The 26,577-nt window shown below is 37.7% G+C and overlaps 1 protein-coding gene across 5 annotated transcripts in view; it reads left to right on the top strand.

The window, feature by feature from the left end:
• SYT16 (synaptotagmin 16) overlaps positions 1-26,577 on the top strand; it is a 261,099-nt gene that overhangs the window by 112,575 nt on the left and 121,947 nt on the right. For all 5 annotated transcript variants that reach the window (XM_082734935.1, XM_082734933.1, XM_082734934.1 and 2 more), the window contains exon 2: positions 8,811-8,987. In XM_082734935.1, the coding sequence (XP_082591061.1) occupies positions 8,811-8,987 (177 nt within the window). The remainder of the gene's footprint in view (positions 1-8,810; positions 8,988-26,577) is intronic.

Raw genomic sequence — 26,577 nt, 5'->3', positions numbered from 1 at the left:
TTTAATTTCTTATTTGATTATAAAAACACAGCTAATGATATAAATGAGTTTAATTGTATGGATATTTTAATATTAAAATTTGTGCACTGAAGTAGCTGTCTATGGAGTTGGCACATTGGTGTTCAACTCTGAAAAGTTTCTCATTTCTTACCTTCTGTTCTTTTTGGTAGTTGCAAAGAAAGTCTGAACATAAACTATAGGTGAAAGGCCTCAACAACTCTTTAGTGGAGCCCAACTTGGAGTTTGAACTCACAACCCTGAGTTGGAGACATGAGCTGAGATCAGGAGTTGGACCCTTAACTGACTGAGCCACCCAGGTGCCCCAGAACTAACTCTTAGTGTCCCCAAATCGCCTTTGAAGACATCTCCTTGTTTTGCCAAAGCCAAAGCCTATTGATATCTAACTCAGTAATTTCTATGGTCACCTCCTCACCTGAGGATCCTGACTTGGGTCCACCTGATGGCACACACCTGTGCTGTACTCAGTTTACCTCTGCTCTGACCTTGTTCACAGTCATCCCTAGGAGGCTTCTCAAGCCCTCACCTGGATGGTCCCTGGAAGAGGATGTAGTCATGCCCAGGCAATCCTGAATCCTTTTTTTAAATTTACTTTTTTTGAGACACAATTGACATATAACATTGTGTAAGTTTAAGGTATGCAACTCCTTTTTTGAGATATTTATATATTATAATGTGATTACCACCATACCATTGACTAACCCATTTATTAAGTCACATAATTATCATTTTTCTTCATGGTGGGAACAATTCAGATCAAGATTTTTAGCAGCTTTGAAGTTTATTAATAGTACTGTTTTGTCTGTAATTGCTGTGCTGTGCATTAGATTAATCCCAGAATTCTAAGGTGAACAAACTTGGGCTCAAGTCAGGGACTTTTGCTGCATAACCATTGCTTGAGAAAGTTATACAAACAAGTTCAAAGTCATGCTACTTTTTACAGGGATGAATGAAACTGAGATTATCTCTCTGAAAACAGGACTTTCAGGTTGATGGATACTCAAAGATGGTAGAGTTCTATTTACCTCAGGCTTTCCTTGTGTTTTTAATGAAATTCCTAATGTTCCTCCAAGTGATGCCAAAAGAGTTTATTCCTGAGAATTTATAACTTATTTTTAAATTATTTCTGCTGTCATTGCTCAGTTAATTCTGATCCCCCCTTATAATTTTGTTAAGTAAAATTTCAGCTTCCTCTCATCTTATTTCTAGCTTTTGAGAGTCAAATGACTGTAACTGGTTAGCCTTTTTTTTTAACCTTTTCAACAACCATGGAATGAAATTTACAAACATCTAGTGACTATGTGACATGCAGAGACTTCTCTATTTATGTCACTGTAGGCTCTGTCTTCTCCTTGAGCCGTTGCTTGAAAATCAACAGATGGGGCTATCCAGTGGAACATAAGAGATATATTTAACTTTAAGGAAGTTTTCAATAGAAACTATGTGACCAAACTTCATAGCCTTCTAATTTCCAATTTAGCAATCACTGGAATAATTAGGCGAGTTACTTTGCAGATGGCACTTAAGTTTCATGACATATGTGCCCTTGTCATCTGTAGCAGATGATACATGTAATGCTTGCTCTTCACTATAGCATTTGTATATATGGGATGCAAAACGAATTTAAGCTTCCCTGCCAAGGTCTCTAATTTTGTTTAGACCCAAATGCAGCATCAAACCCTCCTTGGCTTATACTGATAGAGCTGTTGGCTTGCTGAGTTCAGTGTTACACATAGGGGGTAGAGCTGTGCAGACTCCAGTTCTCATAACCTATAATATTTAAACTTTTATTTTTAATTCTACATATTGAATCATAAAATTACAGAATGTTTAAACATGAATAAAGTCACTTCCCAATCAAATTGAAGACAATTATTATAATTCTTTTCATATTTTCTTCCAGTCTTTATTAAAATGATATATTTGCAATTTAAACTTTCTGAGATAAAATCCATATTCTATAAAACTCACACCCTCTTAAAGTGTAAAATTCAGTAGTTTTTAGTATATTAACAAAGTTGCACAACCATCATCACTATCTAATTCCAGAATAACTTCATTACCTCAAAAAGAAAACCCATACCCCTTTTCAGGACCCTCCCCCCCACCTTCTGGGGACAATTCATATACTTACTGTCTCTATGGATTTACCTATTCTAGACATTTCATTTAATGGAATCATACGGTATGTGGCCTTTTGTGTCTGACTTATTTCAGTTAGCATGTTTTCAAGGTTCATCCATGTTGCAGCATGTACTGGTGCTTTATTTTTCATTGCAGAATATATAACTGTATGGCTATATCACATTTTGTTTATTTATCAGTTGATAGACATTTGGGCCACATCGACTTTTTCAGTATTATGAATAATCCTGTTATGAACATTCATGAGCACATTTTTGTGTGAACATATATTCTCAATTCCCTTGGTTGTATACCTAGAAGTGGAATTGCTAAATTAGTGTTGGAATTTTAAACCATTTTTAAAAAAAGGACAGTTTGTGTATAACCCTGGGAAAGCAAATATTACAAGTCTGGGGTCACTGCCAGCTTCTTAGCCATTGCTATCATACTCTACTCATCTAGAAAGCACATAAGCTAACCTACAGTTTAACATAGCATTTCTCCAGCAGCTCTTCATACACCTGTTCAGACTTCCCATTAAGTACCAATAAACACATAGGAAAAGATAGAATTTGAATTGATAGATTCTATCTAGGAGGAACATGAACTCTGTTGAAATAACCAAACTTGCAAAACTAAGTTTTCTTTCTGTTTTAGCCAGATGTGTACTAATTCCTAGAGTTTTCTACCATCCAACTTGAAAGGAGGCAAAAAGACAATATATCCCCCCCTCCTGCCCCACCATGTGCCACTGACTCAGATATTCAGAGTTTACAGTAATTAATATGGTGTAGTGGTTAAGAGCATATTTTTACCTATTTACTTGAGTGACAATGTGTAGTTTGTATTTAAGAAGATCTATCAGAATGCAGAAGAAAAAAACAAAGAGGAAAAAATTTAAGTCAGTAGCCAAAGAAATACTTACCCAGTTTAATATAGAAATAAGAACAGTTGGAATAGAGGAAATTGCCAAAGACATAACTGAAGAAAACTCTCCCAAGCTTTACAAAAGCCATAGATATTTTGGTGGCAAATCTGGGTTCCAGGGAAAAAAAATCAACAAAAGATAACTCACAAAAAGACACCCTCTGGTAAACTTTTTGTGTTAAAAGATTCTAGCAACATTTTGACCAAAACGTTCTGTTGCCCAAAGAAAAAGTAGAAAAAAGTCAGCTGCAGCATCACACTTATTTATAAACATGACCGATTAAGAAGTAATGGAGCAGTATCTACACAGCTTTTATGAGTAAAGAATACTGACACCTTCTTTAGAATTTTATGCCCATCCACAGTTAACTCACTGCTGCCAAATTTATTGTTAACAAATAATTTCACCTCCAACAAACAAAGTTACTTTGAGAAACACGAAGGTTTATTCCCTCAATTTTTTTTTTTTTTTGCATCTTTGGAGATTATATTGAATAATTTCTTCGTGTTGTTTCCATTCTGGAATCTGAGGGATTTTATATTAAATGCATTAATATCAGCATGTAAAATAGTATTTCAGTGAGGATAGTTAAGAAAAAATTTGTAAGAAAAAAACAAAAGGTAGCACTGATGGGTGGTAAGATTCCATATGATCTTTTTTTTTTTTTGTATATTTCCCATTGTTATCAAAATATACTACTACCTGTACCCCTGGGGATAAAAATATATGTTTATAAAAATTAAAAAATTAAAAAAAATTCTACTACATAAATGAATGATTTTTTTCTTTAACATCTCTACAAATAGTAGAACTTTTAATCTAATAAAATTGTTTTATGAACCAAAAAGGTAAAATCAATATAATGTAGTATTTTTTCCTGTAGTCAAAATGACTAGAAGGAAGTACACAAAATCTTAATAATGGTTGTCTTAATTTTTCTATATTTTGCAGATTTTATGTAATAAGCCTCATGTTGCTTTATTTTATTTTATTTATTAATTTGTCAGAGAGAGAGAGCACCCGAGTGCATGCAAACGGGGAGGAGTGGGCAAAGGAAGAAGTAGGCTCCCCAGTGAGCAGGGAATCTGATGCAGGGCTTGATTCCAGGATCCTGGGATAATGACCTGAGCCAAAGGCAGATGTTTAACCAACTGAGCCACCCAGCCATGCCCTCAAGTTGTTTTCTAATGGAAAAATATACTTTGTTCAAAAATAACAGATTAGTTTCATTAACAAATGACATTATGTGCAAATGTTTCTGCATATGAATGATAGATGAGCTCTCTTTTTCCTAAGGCTTAATGTTATGTAAATCCAATCCTGTGTTGTTTAGTGTTACTGACCCACTTGAGGTTTATCTTTCCTTTCCAGAAGTTTTCATTGACTGGTCCATTTATCAATGGCTGAATAAAGAAGAGTTCAACATATATTCAGGTAGCAACTATTTGTGGAGTCCCTACCCTATGTTAGCCACTGAGAGTACAATGAGTAATTGAAGTACAGTTCTTATGAAATTATGTCTTATTTGAAAACTGTTGGAAAAGCTGTCAGGGGTGCAGTGGCAGGGAACACATAGTAGAATCATCTAGCCTGGTCAGGAGGAACAAGTAAGGTTTTCAGAAGAAGTACAGTATCAGAAATAGCCAGAAGAGAGGTAAGCATTTTCCTCTCTTGCCTCATATAGTTGAAATAGCTTATCCAAAGGTCTGGAGATGTGCTATGTTTGGGGGACCAGAAGTAGGTGAATATACTGGCAATAAAAGTTTAATGTTGAAAAAAAAAAAAAAAGCTTGATGTTGGGAAGTGATGAGCAATAAAGGCTGAAATCTCTAGCTAGGTCATCAATGGCTTTATAAAATTAGTTAATGAATTTGAATTTTGTCCCATGGGTAATAGAAAGTCACTGGAGTCACCAAGACAAATTCTCAGAAAATTTATGGCTTAAAACAACAGAAATTCACTATCTTCTAGTTTTTGATGCCACAAGTCACCAATGATGATGTTAGCAGGGTTGATTCTTCTGGAATCTCTGAGGGAGAATCTGTTCTGTGACTCTCTCCTAGCTCCTGGTGGCTGCTGGCAACCCTCCCTGTTCCTCAGCTAGAGGTTTTTTAACTCCAGTCCCTGCTCCTATGTTCACTGGCTTTCTTCTCTCTGTCTTTTCCTATTTGGGCTCTTGTAGGGGCATTCATCATTAAATTTAAGGACCTCCCTTATCCAGGATGATCTATCTCATCTCAAGATCCTATCCTAATTACATATGCAAAGACCTTTATTTCAAATTAGGGCACATTCTGAAATTTGGGTGGATGTATATTTGGCGGGGGGCGCACTTCATTACAGAAAGCTTTAGGAGACCAGTTGAGCAAATCAGACTTGTATTTCAGAAGGATTTCCCTGGCTGCTGTGTAGGGAAAGGATTTAAGGGGTAATTCTGGGCACATGGAGATCAATGGGAGTCTGGGTAAAGGATGCTAGTGGCTTCAGAGGTAAGAAAGTAGAGATGAGTATAGGAAATACTCAGAAGAAGATTACAAAGGGGAAAGGAGAGAGGGCTACGGTTGAGGAACATGTGGTAGTGAAGAGAGGCTATGAAAGGTTGGGAGGTATTTGATGCGTTTTTAAGGCAGGTGAAAAACATGTTGTATTTACAAGGGGAAATAGCTGAAAATACATGTATGTGGTGCAAAAACAGAGAGAGATAATTATTTTGATCAGAGGGATGGAGATAGGGTCCAGAGCACAGACTGTGAACAAAGCAGTGCATGTATGTCATATTTGAATGCTGCTAGATATTTTTAAAAAGATTTTATTTAGTTGAGAGGGAAAGAGAAAGAGAGCAAGAATGAGAATGAGCAGGGACAGAGGGACAGGAGACTCCCTGTTGAGCCTGGAGTCCAGCTCAGGGCTCAATCCCAGGTCATGACCAGAGCTGAGGTCAGATGCTTAAATGACTGAAACACTCAGGCCCCCTGATACATCTTTTTTTTTTTTTTAATTAAAGTTTAGTTAATGTAAATGTTATGTTAGTTTCAGGTATACAACATAGTTATTTGACAAGTTTATACATTATGTCGTGCTAACCACAAGTAGCTCCCATCTGTCACCATACAATGCTATTATAACACCACTGACTATATTCCTTAGGTTATACCTTTCATCCCCGTGACTTACATATTCCATAACTAGAAGCCTGTACCTCCTACTCCTTTCCACCCATTTTGCTCACCCCTCCCATCTGGCAACCATCAGTTTGTTCTTTGTATTTATGGGTCTCTTTTTCTTTTTATTAACATATAATGTATTATTTGTTTCAGGGGTACAGGTCTGTGAATCATCAGTCTTACACAATTCACAGCACTCCCCATAGCACACACCCTCCCCAGTGTCCATCCCCCAGTCACCCCATCCCTTCCACCCCTCCCCCTCCAGCAACCCTCAGTTTGTTTCCTGAGATTAAGACTCTCTTATGGATGGTCTCCCTCTCTGGTTTCACTTTGTTTCATTTTTCCCTCCCTTCCCCTATCATCCTCTGTCTTGTTTCTCAAATTCCTCATGTGGGTCTATTTCTACTTTGTTGTTTGTTTTGTTTTTTTAGATTCCACATATATGTGAAATCATATGGTATTTGTCTTTCTTAGTCTGACTTACTTCACTTAGTGTAATATCCTTTAGGCCCATCCATGTTGTTGCAAATGCCAAGATCTCATTCTTTAGTAATATTCCACTGGATATATACCCCATATACCCTTTATTCATTTATCAATTGATAGGCACTTGGGTAGCTTCCATATCTTGGTTATTATAAATAATGCTGCAATAAACATAGAGGTGCATCTGTTTTTTTTTAAATGACTGCTCCTAGATATTTTAACAGCTCTGCAAAGATAATGATGGTGATTAGTGAGGTCTGGGAACTCACTATAGGTCAGGTGCCACACCAATTATTTTCCATGCATTACTACATTTAATCTTTGATATAGCTGTATTTATTATTTCCTTTCATTGCTTCGGAAACTGAAGCACAGAAAGGTTAAATAATTTGCTCAAGGCCATGCAGATCATAAGTGGTAGAGTGTGGTTTCCTCTCAGTTAGTATAACTGCCGAACCCATGCCAGTAAGCACTACTACCTATGCTCCTCTGAAGACAGAGGGAATAATCAATATGTACATACTTTTTTCATGGTATATGTTGGCTGTGATAGCAGACACTACTATCATTTTGCAGAGTACCAAGCTACTATCTTGTCTGCTATTTTTTGTTTGTTTGTTTGTTTGTTCTTTTATTGGCTTGCCACTGGATTGGTTCTGTGAGGCAGTACCATTTATTTTCTTTATCTTTCCATGGCATTAGAACCTGTTTGAACCATCCTTTGTCCCTGTATCTGGATGGTAGGATGAGGTAAATATTATCCCTTCATATTATCAGTCTATTAAACCTGCCCAAGAATTAAAGCTGCATGTAGGAGATTCATTTTCATAAGCTTTCCATATACCCAGCTCCCTTGAATAACTCTTATTGACACCTGCTCTATAATTCCTTAATCAGGTTGCTTTCTGGATTTCTTTACTGAGTGTTGTCTCAGCTCAAATGTCATTCCCTTACAGAAGTCTTCCTTCAATCTTGAATTAGTTCTTGTCTTCCTGGTATATGCACCTCATAGATGAACTCAATGGCTGGGACTCTTTAAGGTACACTGTGAAGCAGTGAACCAAAGTCAAATAAAGCTCAGAAGCTCAGGAGATTTTGATGATGAGGAAGAAGATGGGATTTCATTTTTTTAGAGTTCCAAAATATTAACCAGTCAAAATATACTTCTGCTTTCTTACATGGATTAGAATTTTCTTGTCACCATTGGCAACACATTGCATAGTTGGATTTGCAAAACTATATCCAGGAAATGAATTTTTCTCCAAATGCAAATATTAATAAATGAAGATGTCTGAAAGTTTGTCTCGAGTGATTATTTAAGTTTTAGGCAGCTGTGTTTTTAAGGGACTTGCTTTTTTTAAAATTTTTTTTATTTTTTAAATTTCTTTTCAGTGTACCAGAATTCATTGTTTATGCACCACACCCAGTGCTCCATGCAATACGTACCCTCCATAGTACCAACCACCAGGCTCACCCAACTTCCCACCCCACGTCCCTTCAAAACCCTCAGATTGTCTCTCATGGTTCATCTCCTCCTCCAATTTCCCTCAACTCTTGTATTTTTTTTTTTTTTTTCTAAGCGAGACAGACAGAGAACAGAACAGGGGAGAGATGGAGGAAGACGGAGAAGCAGAGTCCCTGTTGAGCTCGCTGAGCTGGAAGACCAACTTGGGGCTGGATTCTAGGACCCAGAGATCATGACCTGAGCCAAAGGCAGATGCCACCCAGGAGCTGCTAAGGGACTTGCTTTTATAACACTGATCAGCCATTTCTAGCCCAACCCACTTGACAGATATCTTTCTTATAGTTTGTGTTTGAAGCTGAATATTGGGCTGGGGATAGGAAAAAGCACAAGTGCCTAAATATCGAGGTCTATCATCTGAAGAACCAGCCTCGCTGCTTGTATCAGGCAACAGTATTTTTTTTGTCCTTTCTCCTGTACGCAGTGCTGGGAATGCCGGCAAGTGTTAAAACTCATAGAGTATTTGCCATTCTAATTAATAAACATAAATTTGATCACTTGTTAGAACTAAAAGTTGGTTTATTTTCTTTGTGATGATCTTTTTTCTTTTGTGTTCTCTTGCCAGTTCCTCCTGAAGCTATTGGCTTCTTATCGGCAGTTGGGGTCTTTATTGTTCTTTTGGTCGTCCTCTTCCTCTTCATCAACAAGAAGATATATTTAGAAAAAATAGGCCTTCCATGCCTGGAGCAGCGAGGGAAAAGGAAGCACTCTAAAGACAAGACTGGGATCCGTGAGGGGCTGGGTAAGCATGACACTTTACATTCTCCTGAGCTTGGCAGTGTGCTGTGGTTTGGGTCAAGGGAGGAGTGTCCCTGTTTCCAGGATAGACCCCATTAAGAAATCACACATGAGCTGTGGTAGACATGATGAATGGACATTACCGAAGAATACATTAGCCTTATGAAAGTAATGCCCTGCTTTGAGTTTGAAGAGCAGATGGGAAGAGGCTGACCACCACTTCCTGTCATCTGAGCTTTTTAAATGTCTGGGTTGAATTTCTCTCTGACTAATGCTTGACTGAAAAAAAAAAAAAAGGTTTTTCACTGACAAGAGCCTTGATATGTTTTAGTCTCATTATGTTGGAGTATTGTTAACATTTCGCTTCAGTTGGCTGTGTTTGAGATTTTCCCATCATTTACTAACCACCTTTAATTTGTTGGAGGAAAAGAACATACTTAAAGAAATAATTGACTTCCTGTTCTTAAAGGACATACTTTTATTTTCAATTGCTGAAATGTAGAACTTTGTGGTACAGGAGGTTACCATGGAGTGAAGGTTATCATCACACAGAAGTTGGGCATTTAAAAATAGTGCTCTTATCTTACAGGTAACAACTCTGCTCTCTCTCTCTCTTTTTTTTTTTTTTTTTAAGAGTTTAATTCTCACTTTCTCTTCTATGCCCCATTTGGGACACGATGTCACTGATGGAGGAACAATCCTATTTATTTATTTATTTATTTTTAAAGGTTTTATTTATTTATTTGAAGGACAGAGATCACAAGTAGGCAGAGAGGCAGGCAGAGAGAGGAGGAAGCAGGCTCCCCGCTGAGCAGAGACACCCCCCACCCCGCCCTCATGCAGGGCTCGATCCCAGGACCCTGGGATCATGACCTGAGCCCTAGGCAGAGGATTTAACCCACTGAGCCACCCAGGTGCCCAATCTTATTTATTTTTTTAAAGACTTTATCATCTGTCTATCTAGCTATCTTTTTATTTAGAGATTATAAATAGAGGGAGGGGCACAGGGAAAGTGAAAAAGAAAAGCAACCTCTGCACTGAAGGAGGAGGTTCAAGCAAGCTCTGCACTGAACACAAAGACTGATGTGGGGCTCAGTCTCCCAATCTTGAGATCATTACTTGAACCAAAACCAAGAGTGGAATGCCCAACCAAGTCACCCTGGTGTCCTGGAACAATCTTGTTTTTTTGAGCAGGGCCAAGTCCTTGAGGAATACAGCTTTACTCATCCTGCCTCCTGGGTATGTTTGGGGTGAGCCTGAACTCAGGAATATATTTGGCTTATTGATATGGCAGCTTTTGAAGTCATGGTTCCACTTTATTGCTGTAAGAAAAGGCATATTTAGAGATAAATGTGTAGTAATTATTTTTTGCTTCATAATAAATATCCCCAAATACATGCACCTAAAACAACAAATATTTATTATTTTATAGTTTCTGAAATTCACAAATTTGAGAATGGCTTACGGGACAGTTATAGACCAGGATCTCTCATGAGGTTGCAATTAGAATGTCAGCTGCAGTCATTTTAAGGCTCGACCAAGGCTGATAGACTCACTTCCAGGATGGCAGGAGCCCTCAGTTCCTATCCAGCACAGAACCCTCCTTGGGGCTGCTGGACTATAATTGTGACATGGCGGCTGGCTTTCCTGAGTAAGAGATCCAAGAGAGGAGAGCAAGAAGAAGCCAGAGTTTCTTTTATAAGGGAGTCTGGGAAGGCCTACATTGTCACTTCCACCATATGCTAGTCATTTACTGCTTTGTACTTAGAGCCTACACTCAAGGGAAGGAAATTATGTTCCATTTTTGAAGGGAGGAATATCAAAGAATATGTGTACCTATTTTTAAATAAACACAGGAGATAATATAGGTGGTATAAATTGCAGGTCTGGAGATCTCTTTGGTATTGCTGCTGTTGTAGCCTTATCTTGTGAATACTGTTTTGGGCATCTGACTTCTCTTCTGAAAACAGAATGGAATATTTTAAATAAAGTTTGTCACGTGAAGTCTGGGACTTACAAATGGTTTAGCCCCTACTGTCCCGCTGGGACATACGTGTGTAGGATGGATAGGCTTCTGCTTGGTCATGGGTTGGTATGTAGGTAAGATTCATAGCAATTCTACTCCACCTCCCCGCTTTAGTAGCTGGTTGTGTGATCTTGACAAATTATGGTACTATTCTGAACTTCAATTTCCTCATCTGTATTTTGAGATAATCAGTACATCCTCTAAAGTGTTGATCTAGATTAATGAATTACCTTTGTAAAGTTACCAGCATGGTGCTTAGAGTGAAAGTCCTAATAGAACTGTAGCTGTGTAGCATTAACCAAGTTCCAGCCACAGTAATGGCTTCTAGGAATGCCATCACCCATGAACACATTGCATTCATTACTTAAATTAGGAGATTAAAGTTGGTGATGTTTTCTCCTTTGCAAACTATAATGGGTACAGAGAGCTAAGGTTAGAGCTATTTAAGTTTTTTTTTTGTCTTGTTTGACATATTATCTGAGTATTTTAGAGACAATTATGAATTATACTTGCAAATAAGTTGAGGTTTTGAAGATAATGTTGAAACAATAACAATAAAACACGAACCAGAAGCTGTCAGCTGAAGAAACACTGAAAAATCCGTGTCTCAAACTCAGAGGGTCATAGGAAGAGAGCTTTAAAAATAGTCTAATCAAGAGACTCTCCAAATTATAATGTCTAAGAACCATACACCTTCAATATGACATTTCTCCCTTTAAAAGTTTAATTATCAGTAAAAAGTCTAATTATCACGGATCAAAAGTCTTTTTGAAAAATGTGCTTTTACCCCAGATTTTCTCTAAGTCTTGATATTTGCCTTAATTACCATCCTCAGAGTACTGATATCTCAGTGAGATTGGGATGTTCTCAACAGAATTTGGCAAATGTAAAGAAGTAGGGAAGGCAGCCTGATATGGTGGAAAAAGTCAGGGTGAAGACAGCCACAGCTTAGTTTTGCCACTAATTAGCTGCGATATTTTGGGAAACTCACTTCACCTCTATGGGCCTTAAGTCCTCATTTTCAGTGTTGAGTCTGGACTCGGTTTCTCCCAATTTCTCCCGTGTAGTCCTCTTGGATTCTTAGGGTTACCATAGCAATTTCCTCTTTAGACCTCAGTCTGTGAATGGAAGAGAGCTAACGAAAATGATTGAAAGTCAACTAGAACATCCCACTCTTAGATTGAAGAATATGAAATGCCATTTTTATAGGTCAAAAAATGGCTGACTATCTGCAAGCCAATCATTATAATCTAATATATGTGAGGTTCTGAAGAATAAAATAATTCATCTGTGTGGTAATATCACAGAGGCGGGAGGGACAGTCTATTTTCTGAAGCCATCATGCAAAATAACTTACCCGACAAAAATACTTTGCTTTCTTTTAGGCTATAAAGTTTTCAAAGTTCAAAGAACTTACACATGTTGCTCTATTTGGATTTGGTAAGGGGAGAAAGAAACTGCAGATCTTTCTTCCTAATAACACAGACAGTAATAATAATTAAGCAGTGACAACTGACAGCAATCACTTATTTAGCATTTAATATTGCCACGCACCTGCTAAGTATGTTACATGCATTACTTGATTTCTTTATGCAAGGTATGAGTGTTGTTTGGAGAAAGGCAGGTACTACTTGTAACAAAGGAGGCATTGTTCAGCTTTGAGAGAAAAACCTGATTAAAAATAAAACTGCCATTGTGAAATAATAGTTTTTAAAGAAGCCTAGCTTTGCAAGAAAGAAAGAGAGGAAGTTTTTCTGTTTTTTATTTTTTTTTTTTAAATTTCTCCCTCAAAACCTTTCTTTATATATCAAAGACAACATTTAGAGATTGGAGCAAATCTTCATTTTAAGAGGTACAATGTAGAAGGGGTAGAGGATATGCTATGTGGGGAGTTATTCCCAGACAAGGAGGGGAAGAAGAAAGCCCTTCCATTGCTAGAAGGGGAAGCCCATGGCTTGGAAAGATGTCAGGCAAAGAGATACAGAGCATTTGAGACCTTGTCTGGACCCTGAGAAGGGTGGCGGATGTGGATGGGGTTGGAGTAGTTATGGTGAGGTCAGATGCCAGCGTGGTCTGAGGAGGAGGCAGAAAGTAGAGTGCCCTGTGCTTCCAATTTAAAACTGTGGTAGGAGATGGTCTCATTTGTGTCCCATGTGGGCCAAGGGCAGCTTCAGTGGGTAGAACACACTGGTAGGAATGGAAGGAGAAAGAAATTGAAAAGGCTCCCCTGTAGTTCTTCAGATGAGCAGTTGATGTCACAGGGGATTTAGAAGTTTGTACAAGGCCCTGTGGGTGGGGAGAAGACAGCAAAGGAATGAGAGTCCATGAGCCTGCCAGGGAGTTGTTGCAACTTGGGGTGAGGCAGGACTGTAGCAGAGGTTAGGAATGAACTACCTGGAGCCTCCTGGAATTAGGGTCTGCTTCTTTGGTATGTATCCATGCCTAGAAGAGACACCGTGCTTGGTTTAATGCTCTGCTGTTGCTGTCTTAAAATTCTTAAAGATTTTTGAGCCAAGGTCCCTATGTTTTCACTTTGCATTGGGTCTTGAAAATTGTGTAGCTCATGTAGCCTGAAATTATCACCAGGAAGTACTGAAGATATGAGCACTTCACAGGGAGAGCTGTAGGGGTAGAGGCCAATTCCTCAGAAGGTCAGGGGACCCACAGTGGGAAATGGCACATGGTGGTGAACAAGCTTACACCTGTGCTCACTGATATATCAGAAACAGAGTGTGGAAGTAGAAATCCCAAAGACTGGTCTTTATCCAAAATGAAATTGACTGAATTACCTGGAGTGGGCAACCTGAGGTTTAGTTTCTCAGCACTGAGCATGGGAAGGGGGGCCACAGAGAAAGACAAGAGTGCCATGAGACAACATGAAGACAAGCTCTTGCACATTTAGGGAAAGATGGTACTCAGCTAGTGCTCAGCAGTAATGCTGTGTCAGCTGGGGCTCAGAAGCAAGGTGGTTAAAATGCAGTGATTTCTTCCCCCAAGTTGAAAAGAAGGCCCAATTGACTGGTGCCTCCCCAAGATCACCCTCATCTCTTTACTTGCAGCTAAATAGGTTGGCTTCTCGTCCAGTAGGGGTCTCTACTCTATGACATTTCCTTCTGCTTGGGCTATGATGGCTGCCGTTGTTAAATATTTTTTATTTCATTTCTGTATTTAGGTCAGAATTGTTCAAACACAACTTTGCCAATAACATTTCAATAAATAGATCCTAAGCTATTAAGTGGCAGATCTGGGAATTGTATCCAAGAGCACCCAAAGCCAGAGGTCCAGATCTTAATCACACTTTTTTTTTTTCCCCTGCCCACCTAATTTTTCCAACTCAGTCTATTACTTAATGCTTTTGAACTTCTGGGATGAGAAAAAATAAGGAAAAGGAGGTTTGGGTTTTTGTGACTGCCATATAAAATGTCACAAACTTGGTGTCTTATAATAACATAAATTTATTTTTGACACAATTCTGGAGATCAGAAGTCTAAAATCAGTGTGAGCAGGGCCACGCTCTCCTAGCTCCAAGCTCTGCCTGTATCCCCACAATGCCTTCTCCTGTGTGTGCCTATGCTCACTGTGTCATCTATCACTGGGTTTTGGTTGTATCCTGATAATCCAGGAAGATCTCATCTCAAGATCCTGAACTACATCTGCAAAGACCCTTCCAGAATTCATGGGTTTCAGCGATTAGGATGTCAGCTTATCCTTTTTTGGGGGGGCACCATTCAGCCAGTACAGGAGGGGGAGGAGGTGAAGGCATAACCCAGAAGTCCTTTTTAATCATTCCAAATTAGGAGAGTTGAGGAAGAATTAGATATAAGATTCCCTTTTCCCCATTTTCCTCAGTGGTATTCCACGTGCCCCTTCCAGGGGTTAAAACGATTCTTCCAAAGAGATGGAAAAAACTTTGTCAGATATTTATGGTATGGATTATGGTTATCAGTGAGCATGCTTTCCAACTGTAAGCCCCATTGAACTATACTGGGTCTCAATCCTGGGAATGTTAAAAAACAAAAACAGTGCCCCAATCCCATGGCAAAGTAACTAAATCAGAACGGAGAGCGACAGTGGCTGTGGTAGTGGCAGCACAAATCATTTGCTTTACAAAGAGTATCAGGTGACTGAAATTTGTGGCCAGGGTGGAGTACCATTGATGGACGTGGGGGTAGGTTCACTGCTAATTTCCCCTTTCAGGTCAGGAAGGATAGTGTGTGAGGAGAGTGTCAACACTGGCCAAACCTGCCCTTGCTTCTGCCCATCACGTAGCCATCTGGTGGTTCCCCATGCGTTTCTTTCCCTACTAGTTCAATTCAGTTCTGCCTTGGTCATTAAGCAAGCTTTTCTCTTTAAGACATTTCCCTTTCCAGAGCACCACATGTTCCGTGACACAACCAGCAGTTTAATTCTATAGAGGGATTTAAAAAATTAGGTGTTTAGAAAAATAATTACTTTTTAAAAATTACTCAGAGTTGCCAAATTACAACCAATTCCAATTCATATTCAAGATTTGGAGAGTTTAACAAGATTTTATTGAAATTCACCCAAACAGAAGAGTTTGGCTGTTCCATTGATAAAAGTTCCAGTGTCTTCTGAATGATTTTGATAACTTATATTTTCCTTTTATGCCCAAATAAGAAAAAGCATTGACAAACTTTACAAAATGGTATGAATCATGATCTAAAACAGATAGAAAAATAAAAATATAAAGGGTACTCACCAGCAGGTAAGAATGGTCTCTCTTTTTAATTTATTTTTTGCTCCTTGGAGTGAGATATTTAATCATGTGCTTGTCTTACAGTTGTAAGTGACCAGCATCAACTTCTTTTTACTTTATTTAGTATGATTGATGCATTAATTATAGGCAGAAAAGGGTGGGTTATTTTATTTTATTTTTTTTAAAGATTTTATTTATTTATCAGAGAGAGGGGGGGGGAGAGAGCGAGCACAGGCAGACAGAATGGCAGGCGGAGGCAGAGGGCGAAGCAGGCTCCCCGCTGAGCAAGGAGCCCCATGTGGGACTCGATCCCAGGACGCTGGGATCATGACCTTAGCCGAAGGCAGCTGCTTAACCAACTGAGCCACCCAGGCGTCCCGGGTGGGTTATTTTTTTAAGGATACTATAAACACAGTGCAATCCATACTGTACTGGGAGGTTTTGGATGTCATCCTTAACACTGTATTTTATTTTACCTATACCCAGAATCTAGGTTTCTTCATCTGTATATCTGTGCATTGGTTTTGGGCTTAGATAAATCAGAGGAATTGTAAATGAATCAAATATTTTGGTATTGAAAAAAAAGTTCAATTTTTTTTTCCTTCCTTCTTCCCTCTTCCCTTCCCCTCTTCTTTCCTTGCAGCCTCTTTTCTTTCTTTCCTTCCTTCCCTACATGCCCAGCATGGAGCCCAGTGTAGGGCTTGAAATCACAACTCTGAAATCAAGACCTGAGCTGAGATCAAGAGTTGGAGGATTAACTGACTGAGCTACCCAGGCGACCCACCCCCATTTCTTTCTAATGGGATAACTGAAAACTATACATGTCACTGAAATGCTTTTTATATAATTTACAGACTTCTGGATTGCACAATAATTTATTTTGAGTTATGGAGTGGATAATCTTTGAAAGTACCCCCTCTATTTTCCCCACCATTTTTCTTTGAAATAGTAGGATAAATGGAATAGCCCCTCTGTACTGCTTATGTCATCCTTCTCCAATGAGGAATATGTTTTGAATACAAGGTAGTACCTAGAGTGGAAGATTCACTTTTCTTTTCTTCTTTTTTTAAAAGACTATTTATTTATTTATTTATTTATTTATTTGACACTAACACACACACACACACACATAACAAGGAGGCAGAGAGGCAGGCAGAGGGATAGGGAGAAGCAGGTTCCCCTCTGAGAAGAGAGCCTGGTGTGGGATTCAGTCCCGCAACCCTGAGCTCATGACCTGAGCTGAAGGTAGATGCTTAACCAACTGAACCACCCAGGTGCCCTGCAAGATTCACTTTTCAACAATCTAAATTAAAAAGTAATTTCCTCCATATACACTATGGAGTATTATGCCTCCATCAGAAAGGACGAATACCCAACTTTTGTAGCAACATGGACGGGACTGGAAGAGATTATGCTGAGTGAAATAAGTCAAGCAGAGAGAGTCAATTATCATATGGTTTCACTTATTTGTGGAGCATAACAAATATCATGGAGGACAAGGGGTGTTAGAGAGGAGAAGGGAGTTGGGGTCAATTGGAAGAGGAGGTGAATCACGAGAGACTATGGACTCTGAAAAACAATCTGAGGGGTTTGAAGTGGTGGGGGGGTGGGAGGTTGGGGTACCAGGTGATGGGTATAATAGAGGGGATGGATTGCATGGAGCACTGGGTGTGGTGAAAAAATAATGAATACTGTTTTTCTGAAAATAAATAAACTGAAAAAATAAAAAAAATGTAATTTCTCTTCTGATTTTAAGGCCTTAATTTGCATAGAATATGGATTTCTCTAACTATGTGTTAAATTATGTTGAATTCTATGAAATTACTCCTTTTGTAGATTGGAAGTTTCATAAGATTCAACATAATACATGAGACAAAAAATTGAGAATTGAGGTGCTGTAAAAGTTTAAACACTAAGACAAGCCATAGTATGTCTTATTGTGTTGTCTAGGTACTCATTTTATTGACTTGGTTAAGATACAAATAATTGAGAATACCTCTCAGTGGACCTATCAAAGTATGACCAATTGTACCTTGTTTGGTGGGTGAGATTCTGAAGAACCCAGTGGAAAGGTTACTGGTTTGAGAATATTTGTTCATCCATTCAGTATTTTTTGTTAGGCATCTATGTTATACTACAGTGTGCTAAGTGCTAGAAGTAAAATGGTAGAAAGGAAAGATGTAGTCCAATAAGGGCTATATTGGACTGTATCTTTCCTTTCCAAGGAGTAACCCTTGGAAATTAGTTAATTAAATTTTTGGACAAAGACAAAAGCAAAACTGGAAGTAAAAAGACAAAATATAAATTGTTACAAATACTGTTGGGGATTAAAATAATAATTGACAGGGTGTTGAGATTTACTCTACATAGGGTTGAACTCATCTTGCTCATTGTTGGGTAGAGAGAGAAACATGTGCATGCATGTGTACACATGCGTAGACACATGCACTCATCCTATATTATATTGGTTCTTTTTCTGTGGAGAACCCTTGTTAATATCGCTCCTAATAGCCACTATAGACGTTTTAGTTATCTGACCCTATATCTAAATTTATCTCTATTGCTATCTATCTAAATCTATACCATGTCTATATCTAAATATTTTATATAAATATAGACATATTTAATAATAGAGATATAAAGCTCTCTCCATCTCTGTGTTTATGCCCATAAACATAGAGATGGAGAGAAAGATTGATAGAGAGGGAGAGATTATTTTAAGGAATTAGTTTATACAATTATAGAGGCTGGCAAGTTCGAAAATCTACAAGATGGGCTGATAGACTAGAAACCCAGGGAGAAGCTGATGTTGCAGTTGAAATCTAAAGGTTATCTGTGGGCCAAATTCCTTCTTGCTCTTCTGGAGGTCAGTCTTTGTTCTGTTAAAGTCTTCCACTGACTGGATGAAGCCCACCCACATTATTGAGGTCATTCTGCTTTACACAAAGTCTGCCAATTTAAATGTTCATCTCATCCACAAAAGTCACTACCACAGAAGTATCCAGAGAAGTGTTTGATGAAATATCTGGGCACTGTGGCTCAGTCAAGTTGACCCATGAAATTAACCATCACAGGTTCTTCCTTAACATCTCTGTGTTCTTGTTTCCTTCAGTGTATAATGGTAAGGATGTTGGAAAGAGATCTTCACTTTTTAAAAACGTTTTATTATGGAAATTCTTAGACAGGAAAGTGGAGAAAGAATCATATAATGAACCACACATACCCGTCACTCAATTTCAACAATTATTAACTAAGACAATTCATTTCTAAATTAAACCCTATTGTCTCCATTTCCTTGTTATTCTTGGGAAAAAGAGGGAATAGATCTGGCCTTTTAAAATCTCTCATCCTTTATTGTTTGTTTTCTTGCAACTTAGATGATGTGTTATTATCCCCTGCTCAAGAATTTGACCCAACAAATGAACATGTTACACACTAGCTTATTGCTAGGGGTGGGAGACTTTAAATTAAGTGTTCAGAGGACCTTTGACAAATTTGGGCACATTTACAGTTGGAATATGAGGAGTTCTGCTTTCTGAGCTATTTATATAAGGGTATATAATGAGTTACCTTAGAAACAGATTCTTGTGGCATTTGAGCTTCCTCTGTGATGCTAGGATATTAATAAAAACAAATCTGAAGCTCTCTGTAAGTATGCTGTGGAAATGTTTAACACCTAAGTTTGATAACTCCCTAAACACACATCACTATTTCAGAAACAGTAGAAATTTTCTACTGTTTTCACTTTTGCAATGACTCTATAACATATGGAGGTGTGTGTATATCTCTATATCTAACATATATAGTCTTGAGTTTTAATTTTGGCAGAAACTCTGGAGCTGTTTTGCATCTGAAATAGCCATAGCATGGAATTTTATGATGGAGTTCTAGGTAGACGTCTGTCAACCTTGGCAGTCCACATAGAGGCACCCATTAAATTCTTATTGCTTGGTGGATTGAAGGTCTTTCTCCCCTTCTTGAGCACACATCCTCAAGATTATATGAGGAGGCCTTAAACATACATCCTTTTGAATGGAGATACTGAAACTAACTCACCAACTTTATGGGTAGCTTTGAGGGATTTTGATATAGTGGAGATGAACTTGTTGTTTTTATTTATAGATCAGGAAATTGCTCATAAGTTTGGAGCTTGTGCTTTTACAGGTGCAAAAGAATGGCATCATTAACAGCTTTTGTTCTCTTTGTGATATCTTCCAGAAATAGACAGTGTCTGGAGGATACCATAGGTGACAAAAGTTCTGTTTATCAGAGGACATTAGGTTTTTGTGCTTCTCTTGTCAGCAAGACAGCAATGTTTATTGTACTTTAAAGAGATACATGCCTTAAATTAAAAAAAAAAAAAGACTTCAGTTGATAAGTAGACAGCAAGGAGAAAGGATTATTGTTTGTGTAAAATAGCAGCACAGATCGTTTTCTGCACTAAAGTGGGTGTTATAAGTTTATATGCTTAAGTAGCTATTTGAGTAATCAGTTTTAAGCTAGTTATTGGAATAACAGCTTTAAAATATCATTTTCTTAGCCTGACAGATGAAAGTAAAAGAAAGAGCATGTCTGTGGTCACACATTTCCTTAAAAATATCTGCTTTCCTCTAAAACCCACTTAAAGGAGCAAATGCTTTATTCACAAAAACTCTCATAATAATTGCAAGCTTGTGTTATTCTAAGCTTGCTGAGTGAGGTTTAACAACAAGGCAACAGGTATTATTTGAAGTGTGTGAATTTAGGAATGCCAAAAACATTTTGAGTCTTATTTTCTTAGTTTCTATACTCTGGGTCTTCAAAAACAGTTCTTAAAACTTAGGAACAATTAATGTCAGTGTTATAGAATGAAATTGCTATCTCTTTAAAATCTTTTCTTTTTTTTTTTTCTCCAGTGAGAATTGACTGTAAAAGTGGTAATTTACAGTTGTCATCCCACAACAATGTGGGCACTTAATGTGAGAGGAGGTGATAGAGAAAACCTTACCTTTGGGCATTTGAATATTTCTTTTAAAATTATTTTGAAACAAAATACAAATCATGGCATTACAAGACACATTATAGAAAGTACAGTGGAATTCTCAATGTCTTACCTGGAATCTTTAGCAGAAAGTTCTCTCTCTCTTTTTTTTTAAAGTTGTTTTTTTATCTTCCCAAATCCTTTTTTCGCTCTTCTGCCCCTAAACAAGTAATGCTTACTATAGCTGTACTCAGTAGCTCATGATTCTCTGTTGGAAAGGTGTCAGAATTTAAGCATTTTTTATTTTTCTCATTTCTCTTATAATCAAAGACCTAAACTGGTATTAGTTTTATGACCATTTTAGAGCAAGAGTTCCATTTAGAATTTTCTCCAAAGAATCTAAAACTAGCCAAAATGTGTATTTTGTGTGGGACTGTATTTAAAAATGGGATACCAATGTGAAATGTCACTTTCCATATCAGCTGGAGGTTTTTCTTTTCATTAGTTGCTCTATTGTAGGCCTCACATTTATACTAGTATGCTTTGTGGAATGAAATGTTAGTATTTCATTACTAGAAAGTAGAATCTCATTCACTATGGGTAGTAAGCCCTCTTTGGACAGAACTGTGCGAACAGTAGACTTCAGGGGCATTTGCTAATCCTCAGCAAGCAAGCTTTCATATCTTTCAGTGAGAAATGGAAAGGAATTGAAAGCAAAAGAGAAGAAAAAAGTAAAAGACAGGCATTGTTGGCTTAAAATAGAAATATAACTAACATTTTGGTTTAACGGAATAAATACAATCTGTGTGACTATATATAATGCTATAAAATAGGTCACACGTGTATGTGGAATTAGTTAAGAACATTTGGATCCACGATTATGCTGAGAAAACTGTGTTCCCTGTTCTTATGTGAAATTCCCCACCAGTGGGAAGGGAAATGTGAATAAAGGAGTGTTTTCAGATGTTCTTTGACCAGGGCCACTTTAGGCAGGACTGAGAGACATCATATACCACCTACCCAACCTCCTTGTGTTTGAAACCACAAAGATCCCATTAAGTCTGCTGCTTTTGATGGGCTCCCGGGGGGAACTGATTATTAATGTTTGCCAGACACAAAAGTATTGATATTGTCATGTTATTAGCATTACTATTCTAAGAGCCCAGTCATCAAGGACCCCAAGAGATCTTATTTTGATAACCACTAATGAAGGAGATAAAATGTGTAGGAATAGTCATTTTTGTAATGAACAATTTTACTGCCTGCTTTTTTTGAAGCTTATGCAAGCAAATGAAAAGGGAAAACATAAGGAAAAATACTGAACAATTGTAACTATTGATTTAGGTTGAGAGTTCCAACCTAAGAGTATTGATATGTTCATTCATAGACAGAAGGAGGCCAGTATAAATAAGAATATGAGGCCATATCCTAAAACCTAGTAGAAACATGTATAACAGATTAATACTTTGTGCTGCAATGGTTTTTGGCTGTATATGAAAATTTTATTAGATATAAGATTCATATTTTTTCCATCACAAACATAGTGGGATCCAATTTAAAATGGTGTAATTGTTGGTTCAGAGTATCTTCCAGAGACAGACTAATCTCACCAATCTGTGCTCTTCATAGCAGTGATAGTGGGGGGTGGCAATGAGGAGTCCTTTGAGACTCTACAAAAGGTATATTCAGATATTCAAAACCAGTGATTGCCTCTTCTATGGTAGTCACTCAACTAAATGCTGACAATAGGCAAAGACAAAACTAACCTGTTACCTGTTCTCATGGAGTTTCTAGTCTAGTGAGGAAGACAGATGTTTAAAGAAATAATTACATAAGTTATCAATGAGCTCTAATTATAAGCCCTAAAGACTCTACCAAAAACTACTAGAACTGATAATTGAATTCAGTAAGGTTGCAGGATACAAAATCAATATGTAGAAATATGTTGCATTCCTTTACCCTAATAATGAGTAGCAGAAAATGATATTAAGGGCGCCTGGGTGGCTCAGTGGGTTAAGCCGCTGCCTTCAGCTCGGGTCATGATCTCAGAGTCCTGGGATCGAGTCCCGCATCGGGCTCTCTGCTCAGCAGAGAGCCTGCTTCCCTCTCTCTCTCTCTGCTTGCCTCTCCATCTACTTGTGATTTCTCTCTGTCAAATAAATAAATAAAATATTAAAAAAAAAAGAAAATGATATTAAGCAGAAAGTAAAATTAAGAAAACAATCCCATTTACAATTGCACCAAAAATAAAATATCTAGGAATAAACTTAACCAAAGAGGTGAAAGAATTGTACTCTGAAAACTTTAAACTAATGAAAAAAAATCAAGATGATGCAAAGAACTGGAAAGGCATTCCATGCTCATGGTTTGGAAGGAGAAATATTGCTAAAATGTCTATACTACCCAAAGCAATCTATAGATTTAATGCAATCCCTAACAAAATACTAACAGCAATTTTAATGGAACTAGAATAAACAATCCTAAAGTTTGTATGGAACTACAAAAGACTCAATTAGCCAAAGCAACCTTGAAAATGAAAAACAAAACTGGAGATATCACAATTCCAGATTTCAGGTTATATTACAAAATGGTAGTAATTAAAACAATATGGTACTGTCATTAAATAGACACATAGGTCAATCAAATAGAATAGAAAACTCAGAAATAAGCCCACAATTACATGGTCAATTAATCTTTGACAAAAGAGGAATGAATATACAATGGGAAAAACTCTCTCCAATAAATGGTGTTGAGAAAACTGAAGAGTTACATGCAAAAAGAGGAAACTGGACCAATTTCCTTCACTGTACACAAAAATAAACTCGAAATGGGTTAAAACCTAAATGTGAGACCTGAAACCATAAAAATCCTTGAAGAGAGGCATAGGTGGTACTCTCTCTGATATTGACTCTAGAACATTTTTCTAGATATGTGTCCTGCAGCAAGGAAAGTAAAAGCAAAAATAAAGTATTGGGACCACATCAAAATTAAAAATTTCTGCATAGCAAAGGAAAAAATTAGCAAAACTGAAAAGCAACCTATGTAATGGGAAATATATTTGCAAATGACATATCTGATAAATGGTTAGTATTCAAAATATATAAAGAACTGATACAATTTGATATTCAAAAAACAAGTAATCCAATAAAGAAACAGGCAGAAGACGTGAGCAGACATTTCTCCAAAGAAGACATACAGATGGCCAACAAACATGTGAAAAGATGCTCAATGTTACTCAATATCAGGGAAATGCAAATCAAAACTACACTGAGATATCACCTCACATCTGTCAGAATGGCTAAAATAAAAAACACAAGAAACAAAAACTGTTGGCGAGAATATGGAGAAAAATCAACCATCTTGCACTGTTGGTGGGAAAGCAAACTGGTCAGCCACTGTGGAAAATGGTATGGAGTCTCCTCAAAAAATTAAAAATAGAATTATCCTATGATCCAGGAATTGCACTACTGGATATTTACCCCCAAAATATGAAAAGGCTAACTCAAAGGGAGACATGCAATCTTTGTGTTTATTGCAGCATTATTTACAATAGCCAAACTAAGGAAGCAGCGTGTGTCCATCAACTGATAAAGAGATAAAGAAGATGTTATATATGCATATATATATGCATATATATATATATATTGCATATATATATATGCAATAGAAAATTTTTCAGCCATAGAAATAACGAAATCTTGCCATTTGCAACAACATAGGTAGAGCTAGAGAGTAAGAGAAATAAGTCAGTCAGAGAAGGACAAATACCATATGATCTTATTTATATCAGTGGAATTTAAGAAACAAAACAAGCAAAGGGGGAAATAAAGAGAGACAGACAAGGAAACAGACTCTTAACTATAAAGAACTAACTGAGGGTTACCAGAGGGGAGGTAGGTGAGGGAATTTTTAAAAAGCTATAATTACAATATAGTACGTGTTAATAAGAAGGAATAAAAGGTGTTAAGAGAGGGGCACCTGGGTGGCTCAGTGGTTAAGCCTTTGCCTTCGGCTCAGGTCATGATCCCAGGGTCCTGGGATCGAGCCCTGCATCAGGCTCTCTGCTCGGCAGGGAGCCTGCTTCCCTTCCTCTCTCTCTCTCTGCCTGCCTCTCTGCCTACTTGTGATCTCTGTCTGTCAAATAAATAAATAAAATCTTAAAAAAAAAAAAAAGAAAAAAAGGTGTTAAGAGAGATTATTTCAGGGGCAACTGGGTGGCTCAGTTGGTTAAGCAGTCTATGCTTGGTTTCAACTCAGGTTATGATCAGGGTCAAGGGATCCAGCCCAGTGTCAGTTTCCATGCTCAGTGCAGAGTTTGCTTATCCCGCCCCCTCCCTTTCTGTGCCTCTCCCCCCATGCACACACCTCTATCTCTCTATCAAATAAATATATAAAATGTGTTTTTTAGAAGAGACTATTTTGGGAAGACATAATTGGACTATGTCAAGCTGAGCCCTAAAATGAGACAGATGTGCTTTGGGGGACAGGAAGGAAGCCTGGGGGGAGGAGCACAGCCTCAGCAAGTAGACCCACTGGGAGGAGCCTGTTGAAGTAAGATGCTGAAGAAGGGACAAGAATTGAAGAACAGAGAGCAAATAGAGAGATGGTTAAGGATAAGAAGGGGTCAAAACATGCATGGCTTCCTAAGTCCTGTGGAGGATTTTGGACTTTATCTTAGAAGCAATAAGAAGTAATTTTAAGTCATTTCAAACATGGAATGACATAATCAAATATGGGTCTTAAAAAAAAACATAAAGGCTGTTCTGCCTTAGATATAATAGAGAGTCTAAAATACCGAATGGGCTTATGAAATTTAGAGAATATACAAAAGGTGCTATTGTTACAATGGAAAAAACACTGAGCAACTTAAACCTCTGGTTGAGCCAACCTTAGTCTTTTGAGGTCATCATGCGCAAACACAAAGGTGTCTGTTGGATAGTTTGAAAAATATATTTTGGAATAAGTCTTCCTTAACTTCAGCAGTACTTCAGAATATTTTTAAAAACCTTATTACAATTACTTAGAAAAAGAATTCCAATGGTTTTCATATTTTTAAAAAGTTTCATGAGTGAAATAGGCAGCTGAGGTAGAGTGGAAACAAAATGAAAATAGAGTCAGACAAACCTGGATTTGAACCTCATGTTGGACACTAATGAGGGAAGTACCTTCACATTTTTTATTTCTAATATCTTCACTGATTTACTGACATTTTAAAATTTTTATTTAATTTTTTCAGTGTTCTAAGATTCATTGTTTATGCAACCACACCAAGTGCTCCATGCAGTATGTAGCCTTCTTAATACCCACCGCCAGGCTCACCTATCTCTTCACCCTCTTCCCCTCCAAATCCCTCAGTTTGTTTCTCAGAGTCCGAAGTCTCTCATGCTTTATCTCCCTCTCCGATTTCCCCCAATTCACTTTTCCTTTCTTTCTTCTAATGTCCTTCATGTTATTCCCTATGCATCACAAGTAAGTGAAACCATGTGATAATTGACTCTCTCTGCTTGACTTATTTCACTCAGCATAGTCTCCTCCAACCCTGTCCATGTTGATACAAAAGTTGGATATTCATCCTTTCTGAAGGAGGCAACTATTCCATTGTATATATGGACCATAGCTTCTTTATCCATTCTTCTGTTGAAGGGCATCTTGCCTCTTTCCACAGTTTGGTGATTGTGGCCATTGCTGCTATGAACATTGGGGTACGGATGGCCCTTTTTTTCACTACATCTGTATCTTTGGGGTAAAAACCCAGTAGTGCAATTACAGGGTCATAGGATAGCTCTCTTTTTAACATCTTAAGGAATCTCCAGACTGTTTTCCAAAGTGGCTGTACCAACTTGCATTCCCACCAACAGTGTAAGAGGGTTCCCCTTTCTCCGTATCTTCTC

Source organism: Mustela nivalis (genome assembly GCF_964662115.1).
Source record: "Mustela nivalis genome assembly, chromosome: 6".
NCBI classification, from domain to species: domain Eukaryota; kingdom Metazoa; phylum Chordata; class Mammalia; order Carnivora; family Mustelidae; genus Mustela; species Mustela nivalis.
This window is presented reverse-complemented; position numbering and strand designations above follow the sequence as displayed.